Source organism: Eptatretus burgeri, chromosome 13 (assembly GCF_056783735.1).
Source record: "Eptatretus burgeri isolate ZD-2024b chromosome 13, Ebu_testis_v1, whole genome shotgun sequence".
Lineage (NCBI taxonomy): Eukaryota > Metazoa > Chordata > Myxini > Myxiniformes > Myxinidae > Eptatretus > Eptatretus burgeri.
In genome coordinates, this window is record NC_140973.1 from 71,404,519 (window position 1) to 71,416,828 (window position 12,310).

General features: G+C 46.3%; 2 protein-coding genes across 7 annotated transcripts in view; one reads left to right on the forward strand and one right to left on the reverse strand.

Moving 5' to 3' along the window:
* The window catches only part of SSPN (sarcospan), a 69,574-nt gene extending 67,132 nt beyond the window's left edge, over positions 1–2,442 (reverse strand). Inside the window, exon 1 of one of the 4 annotated variants that reach the window (XM_085852951.1) lies at positions 2,424–2,442. The gene's annotated coding sequence lies outside the window, so the exon portion shown is untranslated. Of the gene's footprint in view, positions 1–2,006; positions 2,153–2,423 lie in introns of those variants that run through there. The other 3 variants (XM_085852954.1, XM_085852949.1, XM_085852953.1) reach the window with 3 other exon arrangements.
* The window catches only part of LOC147014746 (class E basic helix-loop-helix protein 41-like), a 92,716-nt gene that overhangs the window by 37,612 nt on the left and 42,794 nt on the right, over positions 1–12,310 (forward strand). The window contains exon 1 of one of the 3 annotated variants that reach the window (XM_085852945.1): positions 2,573–3,325. The exons of 1 other annotated variant lie outside the window; for it this stretch is intronic. In XM_085852945.1, the coding sequence (XP_085709071.1) occupies positions 3,225–3,325 (101 nt within the window). In that variant the 5' untranslated portion in view covers positions 2,573–3,224. Of the gene's footprint in view, positions 1–2,572; positions 3,326–4,975; positions 5,110–12,310 lie in introns of those variants that run through there. One more of the 3 variants, XM_085852947.1, reaches the window with a different exon arrangement.

The following is a 12,310-nucleotide window of genomic DNA, read 5'->3' on the forward strand; positions in this document are numbered from 1 at the left end:
AGTAGTGGACAACAAGTAGTTTTATCTGGGTTTCTTGTGCCACTCCTGTGTGCATTCATTTTTTTCATCTCTGCATTGTTTCACCAACATATTGCATCGCACATTTGCTACATGTCAATGAGTAAAGTATGTTTGAAGTTTTATGTGTACTTAATTATTTAGTTTCCTTTTACTTGTAAGATCTAGCCGTTACTGTACAATTAATTATATTGTTTGTGGAAAATATAGGTCAAGTTTTGCTCTTGCAAATCCCACGTTTATGCAATTCACATTCGGTTAAGTGTTCCACATTGGATGGTGGAAAAGCCCGATTCTTGGCATATGTCCCGATTATGAACGTACGTACACATGCGCGCACACGCACACACACTTTAATAGAGCAGGATTCCACCTCCTCCGTTACCTTTCAGGGGAGACCACTCCATGCGTTAACCACTCTCCGACAGAAAGATCCTGACCTGAAAACGGTCTGAACTCATCTTCTTTACCCTTAAGCTATCTATGGTTGTGGGTCCAAACATTGTCCACTCTGCTGAGAAACTTCACTTCACCTATCTTGCCCACACCTATCCTTATCTTAAGCATCTCCATTAGACTTAAAAACATCTTTGCTTCCTATCACTAATCCAGTTAGTTACCTGACAGACACTTCACAAGCCCTCACCTTGGCAAATAAACTTATCAAATGACTTCTGAAAGTCTCGATTATACGACATCCCCTGTCTTCCTTCATCGACCCAATCAGAAACTACTTCATGTAACTTTAATAAATTTGTTAAACATGATCTCCCTTTGGTTGATCCAAGTTGACGACCTATAATTAGTTTGAAATCATTCACATGGTTCCCTATCTGTTCCTTAAGTAATGTCTCCAACAGCTTTCCCACATCTTAAGTAAGGCTAACAGGTCTATAGTTCCCCAATTGGGCTTGGCAAGGCTTAATGAGGTTAGAAAAGATCATACTTTTGGATGCGGGATGATCCGAGATGGTGGTGAACACCTGTCTTGAAGACCTGGAGGGAAGAATGAGATCGAAGAGAATGTGGAAGTTGGTTCAACAGGTAGGGAAAAAAAGAGGATTGAACGAGTGGACGTGAGCAGTGATCCTGGATTTTGGTAGTTTAACCAGAAGGGGGTTGATGGTGGACCTTATGTGCCCTGCAGAAACCTGGGAGAGTCAGAGTACGGAAAGGGCAGAGGGTGCAAAACCAGAAAGGAGGCGGTCGAACAAAGACGAAAGAACCCAGCGACCTGTCCGAAATTATATCCAACATCATTATTTTCTTAAAATCGCTCAACACCAACCACAACACCCCACACAAGCCGCAGCTGCTTATTTAACGTACAAAACAGAATGTACCTTTGTTGAGGTCTTATTGTGACATTTTGTGAGGGATGTATCTGCCCCACGCACCTCACCATATTGCGGTATCTCTTCGGAATCGGTTTGAGTACAACCCCGATAGAAAAAGAAAGAAAAAAAAACCACCTGTGGTCTTTCATCTACAGCACAAACAAAGCTGAGGGGTGGCATCATTGGCTCAGGGCACGGTTCACTGTACCACTGATGCAATGCCCTCCATCGGTTCGGGCAGGAACCTGGATTTTGGCTCGGGTGCCGCCGATCGCTCGACTGACCACTCATGCCGGCAACAGGACTCCCAGTTTAACGTCCATCCAAGGGACGGCACACACATTGATGAATCACCATCCATGCCTGTGAAACATCGGGAAGACAGTTTATAGCTGGGCCGACATTCAAACCCAGGCGAGACAGCATCGAGGTGAATGTGCGTAGCTCTCGGGCCTACTAGGCCATCTTGTGAGCTTAAAACCTGCGGTCTGTCACGTGAGGGAAAGTCACTTCAACCCGGTCAAACCACTCTGTGTGACGACCAGGAGTGCCCCCTGAGGGTAAGAATTGCATTACTGTCCTTTTGTAGCCACTTTTCGACATAACAGACTACCATCTATTTACACATTGAACCAGCCATGTATTACGTACCTCGTCAAACGTGACGGAAATTTTCAATGCGCTCCCCCACCTTGGCAAGAGACAAACATGGTGAATGCATCAAGGCCGCTCCGGCGCCAAACGATGACGATTGAACGATTCCCCGCCCATTAACCGCGCCCAACCAACCAGCAGGCAAGCCCCGCCCCCATTGGAACTTGGCTCCGATTCCGCCGCCATGTGAGCGTCGCGCACAACTACTCCCATTTCGTGAGACACGGCATTGCATTTTCGACCCTTCCTTGTTATCTTAATTCCTGTAGTTGTTTGATATTGTCCATTAGATGGTACAATCTGCACGATATAGGTTTGTTTAACTGTTCAAGATTCACAAGCAGTTATTTTGCCACCTGTGCCGCGTATGCACGCACTGTTCAATTTCCAAGCTAAAGATCACCGTCTCCTCACCCCGCTGAGGGACCTGGGTCGCGTCTCCTCACCCCGCTGAGGGACCTGGGTCGCGTCTCCTCACCCCGCTGAGGGACCTGGGTCGCGTCTCCTCACCCCGCTGAGGGACCTGGGTCGCGTCTCCTCACCCCGCTGAGGGACCTGGGTCGCGTCTCCTCACCCCGCTGAGGGACCTGGGTCGCGTCTCCTCACCCCGCTGAGGGACCTGGGTCGCGTCTCCTCACCCCGCTGAGGGACCTGGGTCGCGTCTCCTCACCCCGCTGAGGGACCTGGGTCGCGTCTCCTCACCCCGCTGAGGGACCTGGGTCGCGTCTCCTCACCCCGCTGAGGGACCTGGGTCGCGTCTCCTCACCCCGCTGAGGGACCTGGGTCGCGTCTCCTCACCCCGCTGAGGGACCTGGGTCGCGTCTCCTCACCCCGCTGAGGGACCTGGGTCGCGTCTCCTCACCCCGCTGAGGGACCTGGGTCGCGTCTCCTCACCCCGCTGAGGGACCTGGGTCGCGTCTCCTCACCCCGCTGAGGGACCTGGGTCGCGTCTCCTCACCCCGCTGAGGGACCTGGGTCGCGTCTCCTCACCCCGCTGAGGGACCTGGGTCGCGTCTCCTCACCCCGCTGAGGGACCTGGGTCGCGTCTCCTCACCCCGCTGAGGGACCTGGGTCGCGTCTCCTCACCCCGCTGAGGGACCTGGGTCGCGTCTCCTCACCCCGCTGAGGGACCTGGGTCGCGTCTCCTCACCCCGCTGAGGGACCTGGGTCGCGTCTCCTCACCCCGCTGAGGGACCTGGGTCGCGTCTCGTTGCAATGGAGCCAATTCTTGTGCCTGATGATGAAGAGTATGAGGATCAGCAACTGATCAGAGAGTACGATGTCGACAGTAGGGACTCAGAAGGTCCAAACACCAGGTAAGCACTACACGCTTGCTGGATGAGGGTCATGTCGATTTTCAGATTTGCCAGTCAGGACCGGTGTAAAGACTTCTAAGTTACCCCCGCCCCCCTTTCAAGTTACCCCCGCCCACCTTTCAAGTTACCCCCACCCACCTTTCAATTTACCCCCGCCCCCTTTCAAGTTACCCCCGCCCCCTTTCAAGTTACCCCTGCCCCCTTTCAAGTTACCCCCGCCCCTTTCAAGTTACCCCCGCCCCCTTTCAAGTTACCCCGCCCCCTTTCAAGATACCCCCTGCCCCCTTTCAAGTTACCCCCGCCCCCTTTCAAGATACCCCCGCCCCCTTTCAAGTTACCCCCCTTTCAAGTTACCCCCCCCTTTCAAGTTACCCCCCCTCTCAAGTTTCCTCCCGGTAATGTAAAATCGATTTCAGATTACCCCCCTCAAAACATTTATTTATGTATGTTTATTTACAAAAAATGGGAATAGACATCCTGGTATATCTTTTAAACCAACTCAGACTATACAGGGGGCTGCAAAGGTAGGTATACTGTAATGAATACCGGTATAATCCTTACTGTATACCTACTTTTGCAGCCCCCTGTATTTACAATTATGGTAACAACGCAATAAAAGCAATGTCGAAGAAAGGCAATGAAAACAGCTTATTTTTAATTCACAATTTAGTTGTGGTGGTGGTGGTCGTATGGCAGCTTAGCTGCCGGGGGTAGCTATCATTTCTTGAAGCGCGACTGTGTCGCTGATGCAGTGCCCCTCTACCAGTACACACACTGGAACTGGTACTCATTTCGCCGACCTCGGAAGGATGACAGGCTGAATGCGCAGCCTGGTGTTGGCTCACTGGTTCGGGTGGCGACTTGGGATCCGAGGGTCCTAAGTTCAAGCCCTGTGCCGCTGAATTAATACCAGGTGGGGTTGACTCAGCCTGTTCATTCTTCCGAGGTCGGCGAAATGAGTTCCAGTTCCAGTGTGTGTACTGGTAGAGGTAAGGGGCACTGCATCAGCGACACAGTCGCGCTTCAAGAAATGATAGCTACAAGCTACCCCGGCAGCTAAGCTGCCACACGACCACCATCACCAATACAATTATCATTTTTGTTACATTTTTTATGTTTCCAGACTTTGAGACGAGCTTTCAATCTTGTATGTTTTACGTGTTCTATTCAATCAACGTATCATCAGTTGTGGGCATAATAATTTATCATTTCAGCGAAATCAGGGAGGGGGGTAATGTCAAAGTGCGGGGGTAACTTGAAAGGGGGGTAACTTGAAAGGGGGAGTAACTTGAAAGGGGGGCGGGGGTATCTTGAAAAGGGGGGGGTAGCTTGAAGTCTTTACACCGGCTCAGGTTCGTGAGGAAGGGAAGCGACTTTCCCTCCAACTGGAACATGCATGCCGCCTGGTTCCTGGTGTGACATTCCAGGACGATCTGCACGGATCACGGTTCGCTTCGTAAATGCCATTTCCCATCCGAACCGAGCGCCGTTTGCACGAATTGCTTGTGCAAACGCAGCGTGGAAGTGTAATTGGAAAAAGTTGTTTCACATTCTCTGCAAAGGGGTTTAAATCCCCATCCCCATCCCCATCCCCATCCCCATCCCCATCCCCACCCCCATCCCCACCCCCATCCCCACCCCCATCCCCAAATCATGTTGTCATTGTCTCGGCCAACGTGTCCTGCAGTCTTGGGGTGTGGTTGGACATGATGTGAACGCAGACGAGTTAAATAATTGTTTTATTCCACTTGGAATGGTGAAGAGTGGTGACCGCCGATGAATGGGTGAGTATCGTGTAAACTTTGCTTCATGTTAGTTTACCCGAAAGGAACAAATTCGGAGAATGTGTGCGGATAAGAGTATGACACACGCGTGACGGGCCAAATGACCACTTTGTGTGTTTCATTTTGCAGTTTTGCTGTAAGAATAGGTCTGTCCGTTTTAAGGGGAAAATATATTCATTACGTGGCTGCCAGGATCGTCGAGAGGTGGCGAACCGACCCTTGTGTTGTCCGGCCTATATTCGAATCCTGACACGGGTACAAAGAGTAATCCTGGTGTTTCACATCAATGTCGATTGGAAGGATGTCAAACTGGGCGTACCATCTGCCACGACTGGTGGTGGACGTTAAACATCCCACGGTGTCCTTCACGAACAGTAGGCGAATTATCGCTGGCATCATGTACAAATTACAAATACCTTGCGAACTGATTGCTGGGAACACAGTGGCAAAACCACCCAGTATAACCCTTTTGGTACCTTTCCTCCGACAGCATCGACGCTTTGTCAAAAGTATGACACATTGATAAAGATGGCGTGCTTGTGGGAAGACTCGATCTGAGTTGTAACGTGGGCGTGATCAGCTGTATTGCCTTTACATTTTGGTAGTTTGCTCGTGTATGTGTATATATATGTCCCACCGTCGCTTCGCTAACGAGAACCTGGGATGGGGAAAGAGAGAGGCTGGAAGGGGAAGCAAGGAGGAGGGGCAGTGAGGAAGGTGGGAAGGGGGGAGGGGTAGGGAAGGCAGTGAGAGGTAAGAGGAAGGGAAGGCAGACGTGTGGTGGAATGTCAATTATGATTCGTACTGATTCTGCATTTTATAACAGTGAAGATGGAAATAAAATAATGTCTGAAATCCATTTTCTACCATCCATCTATCCATCAACAAATATAGAGTGTTGGTGCTGCCAAAGCAGTCTCCTTGGCTATTGGACACAATCCTGCACGGGTCATCACTCCGACACAGAATACCAGCAAGCTGGCACTCATTTTTCCGACCTCAGAAGGATGATAGGCAGAGTCAACCCCACCTGATATTAATTCAACAGCTGAGTGGGATTTGAACTATTTGAACTCAGGACTCTTGGATCCTAAGCCCAACACTTTAGCCATGAAGCAGGGTTTATTTTAACGTGCAGTAGATCCCTACTTGTGCAGTTCTAAACCAATTTCGTGCAGTACTAAAATTTATAATAAAAACTCCAATGTCGAATAAAGAAACAAGAAGTCAATGCATGACCATGATACTGAAAAGCAAAAGTACCTTTATTTACTGTTTATATGACGAGAAGTATATTTTTAATTTTCCATACACAAATGTATGCTGATTAGTACTTTGTTTTAAAAAAAATTGTCAAATACTAAGATGGTTAAAACTTAAAACACTGTGTTTATATGACGAGATATATATATATATATATATATATATATATATATATATATATATATATATATATTTTCTAATTTTATAGACTCCAGTGAGGCATCCTGTGTTGTGTACCTTGTCAAAGGGTACAAAGGAACTTAAAATCCATAAAATGTTTAAAAAAATAGCCATGACAAATGCTTCTCAGACTTGGAGAATCTCAAACACTGGGCCATGGCACCTGCCTCAAACATTTGTGCAGTTCTAAAATTTCCTTAAAATAAACTCTGCCATTAAGCCAACACCAGGCATATTTTCTACCGGTCATACTCTCAATACCACCCAGAGACAAACACCGCCCGTACATGTCCGGAGATAAACACAGTCCAGAGACAAACACCGCCCGGATGCGTCCGAAGCCAACCTGTCAGGACACAAACTCCCGTCCAGACATAAACACCGCCCGGACACATCCGGAGACAAACTCCCATCTGGACACGTCCAGAGACAAACTCCCATCCGGACACGTCTGGAGACAAGCTCCTATATATATATATATATATATATATATATATATATATATATATATATATATATATATATATATATATATATATATATATATATATATATATATATATATATATATATATATATGGCAGTCTGTCTGTCTGTCTGTCTGTCTGTCTGTCTGTTTGTTTGTAACTAATAAGCTCCTTGACCAGTGAACCGATCTTTATGAAACTTTACACACATATAGACCTAACATTCAGCTCCAGGATGCGCAAAGTGGCTTTCCATAAAATGGAAATATATAGATATATTATAATATATTATATATATATATATATAAAAATAAAATTTCCATGAAAAAAAGGCTTTCAAATAGTGCGCCGGCGTATTAATCGTAACAAAAGGCTTCATAGCTAAAAACGCTAGGGTTTTTTTGAAATACAAAATGTTCGTATTCGTTGACTTTTTAAACATACACATTCTCCTCCTGTTATTTGAATTCTTGAACTGCACGTGCACAGCAACAGCGAACTGCTGATAGATCTGCTCATGAAAGAGCCAGGCAAGCAGAGAGAGAGAGAGAGACAGAGAGACAGAGAGACAGAGACAGAGACAGAGACAGAGACAGAGACAGAGACACGTCTTACAGCTGATATATCTGCTCATGAAAGAGCCAGCCAAGCAGAGTCAGCTGCAGAGAGAGAGCATCGCCTAACTGCAACTAGAGCATCACACCGACAGGCGAGAGAAACATAAAACTCATGTTCCAGCTTTCTAGGTCCGGGTTTTGGCAGGACATCAAGGACAGTTTCCACTGCTGCTAGAAACATTGAGTGGCTCAAGGCCGCCTTCAACTATGACCTCTCTCAGGATTACGGCAGCATAAAGCCTTCCTTCCATAAATCTGAGGAATAAAAGAAGCCTTCCTAATTTTCTCCATACAACTAATTCTAATTCTAATAAGTCTAACTAATAAGTCTAACTAGCATGAGGAAATAGGGCAAATTTCCAGGGTATTACCAGGTACTTCAGCTAGTATATATATATATATATATATATATATATATATATATATATATATATATATATATATATATATATATATATATACACACAGTATAAATAAACAGATGTTTGGGACAACAGAACTTAAATATAGATACAATTGTGTCGTGTCGTGTTTGTTTGTTTGTCGTGTTTGTATATGTATATATATATATATATATATATATATATATATATATATATATATATATATATATATATATATATATATATATATATATATATATATGAGAGATGGGGGAGTAATCAGAGAGAATGTTATGATTTTTGAATCACACACACACATACACACACACACACACACACACACACACACACACACACACACACGGCAATTTTTCGGGAATCGGCAGGTTGTAGTCAGTGTGATTACCGACTGCAGTACATACTGTACACAACTCAGAAACCTTGAGTAGCTTTCACCGAAAACAACGTTACTTTTATGAAGACGTTTCAGCGATATGATCACAAGCATTATTTTTATAATCAGCTTTGTGTGACGGGTGGGAAAAAATTGGCTCGGTAATTTAGAAAATATGGTAATACTGCAAACCGCTCAGAAATCGGGTGTTATAAAATATATTTTGCCTTGAAACTCACAAAGAGAAACATTTAACCTTTGTAAAGCAAATCCGATAACCAAATGCTTTAGAAACAGATGTGAGGACAAAGGAAAACCTGAGAGAACCTCCATAAGATATGGGATGAAACTTTGCCACCACGACACCCGGAACAGGCATGGCATGTCCACACACCAGCAGTGAGTGTGTACAGATCCAAATCTACCCATATGTGCCACGTCCGTGTGTGCTGTATACGTACCTCTACCTTGGAGTAACTGTCGACTGCACATCCTGATCGGGACACAAAATGCACTGTACAGCTCGATAAGTAGCTTAAGCACTCAAGCAAGCACTCCAACGGAATGCCGACTTGGCAAGCGATTACCAATTATTGCCGTCGATCCAACTATCCACCCACAAACGCCATGCAATGTCCGAATTGGACAAATCAACAATTTTTTCGGAGTCTGAACTGCTGATACTTTCAAATCTGGAGCTTACATTTTCTAATAATGCTTAATTTAAGAAATTCTCTTGGTTATTCATATATGCAAATTAAATAAAGCCACAAATGCAGGCGTCTCCAGGCGTTTATAAGCACTGCAGTATACCCAGTGATTCGGAGCTTTGATGACAGGCATTCAATAATATATACGAGTGAGGAAAGTGAAAAAAAAAAAAACTTTATCGTTAAGAAATCGTTGTGGCCTGTTCCAAGTCAAAGCATGGTTGAGCAGGCCAAAAAACATGGGAACTTCAGACCCCAGAGAGGTTACCCAGGAAACGCCTTAAGTCCCAGACAGCGAGGCGGCCGTGGATTGCCTGATGAAGGAAGTAATTAAATAAGACCGTTAATTATCTTCACAAGGCGTGTTTTAATTAACCTGAACACCCAATTTTCACTCATGCACTTCCTCGGAGTTTTCTTAGTATGCATGAAAAGTTTCAGGCTGCAAGGTTTTATCGTTCTGGAGTTATGGAGGAGACACACACACACACACACACACACACACACACACACACACACACACACACACACACACACACACACACACACACACACACACACACACACACACACACACACACACACGTCCTGGAACGAAGTTCCGGGGAGCTTATAGGATGGTGCGTCGTCCATCTGTTTGTCCACAAACATTTACTATTTCTTTTCTTAAACTACACACGATTTCGATGAAACTTCACCACAACCTTTCTCACGAGGTATGTACCAAAGTTTGTTCATTGCATTAAAAAAAAATCATAGGTATTTACTTTCTTCTCCGTTAAATATTTTGTGGGTTACCCATGCCTCGCAGTCGTTCCCTGGTTTTCTTAAACAGCTGCTACCAGGGGTATTGCCCCTATTTATTTTTGTGTATATCGTGTACGTAGTAGGCTCCATTGGTGTCAAATTGTTTTTATTACTGGGATATACCAGTATGACCGGTGGGGTCATTGGGACGGAAGTTCACCTTTCAGCATGACAGCGACCCGAAAGACATCGCGAAAGCAACATTGGAGCAGCGAAGGAACAAAAAGATAAATGTCCTAAAGTGGCTCAGTCAGAGCTCCAATTACAATTCAATTGAAAATCTGTGCCATGACTTGATATATATGTATGTGTATATGTATATATGTATGTGTATATGTATATATGTATATTGTTGCGAACAACCGCTTTCCACTAATAGTAGCAGCTCGCCCACCGGACTGACAATTCAGTCATGACTTTCCAGAGCTAACGCCGGAAACCAGTCACGGGTGGGTTTCTAATCCCCACCACGGCCGAGCCAATTGTCTACCCGCGCAAGATAGGGTCACTCGCCGAATTCGATATACCGAAGTACCTGCGCGGGCAGCCAACCGGGCGACCGTACCTCGACGCAGGTCGACTTGGGACACGAACCGCTTTAGCGGTCCGTTCCGTTCTGCAGTGATAACCGAGCGGTTATTATCGCCCGACCTCGCCGGATCCGATTCTATTTAACGGGTGTTTAAACCCCAGCTATTTATTCCGCGATGCAAGATGCATTTCCAATAGGGAGAGGATGCAACGAACGGGGTACATTTGAACAAAGCACATTTATTTCACACAGCACACACAAACAGTGATGCAGGCAAGGCAATGAAATACATTCATACACTTATTCAAAGAAACAAACGCAATCAAGGGATGGGGACAAAGACACAAGCAAGGGAAAGCACTACGACCGAATATTATTATTATTTCACAGGCACTTAACAGGTTTTACTTATGGACACGGCACCACCAACATTCATTCAAAAGAAAAAGAAAAGGAAAAGGACCACCCCCATAGACAGGGGGGTCAGACTGGGCCCGTGGGCCTTTATGGCGTGGGACTTGGCTGACTGAATGGGCCCCACGAGGCCGACGCTGGTTACCTGCACCCTCGTGGTGCGACGGTCGGCGAGCTCTCTCTGGCACTCTCCTCTCGTGCGCGCCGCGACCCTGGACCACTGCACATAACCCTCACGACTTGGCACCCAGAGGGAAGGCACCTGGAGCTCGAACCACCACGAAGCAGCAGCAACCATCCGACCAGAAAAGTCTCGACGACAAAAACACATGAGCTGCCACTGCCACCACGAAGAAGAAAAACCACACTCCAAGCTGCCACCACGAAGAAGACCGCACACAAACTCCGAGCTCAACGAGGAGCCACCACGAAAAAACCACGAGAGCTCTGACGACAAAAGGGCTCGACGACCAAAGACTTGAACTGCCAGACCTGGCGTCCTGCACGCCCTTATATCCCCTGGGGTCCAACCCCTTGCTCCTCCCTGTTTTCTGCTCCGCCCCCTTCCAGTTCCAGCAAGAAGCTTCCCAAAAAGGGGCGTTCCTCTGTTCCCAGCGCCTCATTCCACGAACCGACCAATGGCGAACGATCTGCCTCGCTCTCCCCCCACACCAAGTGCAGAGAAAACAGGCGGGAATATTAGGCGGGAAAAATTTGCGCGCCCTCAAGTTCCTTCCTTTTGCTCGCGTTTATGGAATGAATGCAGAGAGATGGTTGTAATGTGTCCATGGAGAAGAAGAGAATTGATAGCTGGCGTAGCGGTGAAGGTGGTTAGGTGGTTGGAGATGTGGTTGGTTCAAAATAACAATAGAAAAAGAAAAACCTACCTCAAAGGATCACAGCCCTGTGACACGAATAAACCCCATTAAACAACGGTGGGGAAATCTAACTGAACACAGACTTATCGATCTAACTGAACTCAGGAACCTTTATGGTGTTCTGCGAATTTCCACAGCCGTAACAATATATATGTATATGTATATATTGTTGTGGATTCTCGCCCATTTGGCGTGTGGACGACCGCCTCGGTCCAATTGCGGCCGCATGCGCCCACCGAACGAGCAATCCAGTTGTAGCTTCTGGATCAACGCTGAAACCCAGCTACGGGTGTTTTTATAACACCATAGATCAGCCAACTCTTCTGCCCATGCGCTACAGGGTCAATCGCCGAATTATGGATATCCCTAATTATTCGCGCAGATGGAAATGCCGGGGATCTACACCTCAACGGGACCTGCATGAAAACGAGCCGCTTTACGCAGCTCGTTTCGCATGCGATTGCCGAGCGGTTATATATCTCCAAGTCCCGTCGGACCAGATTATCTTATCGGTGTGAAAAACTAGCTAACATTCCGAACGTTCCATGGCAGTCAA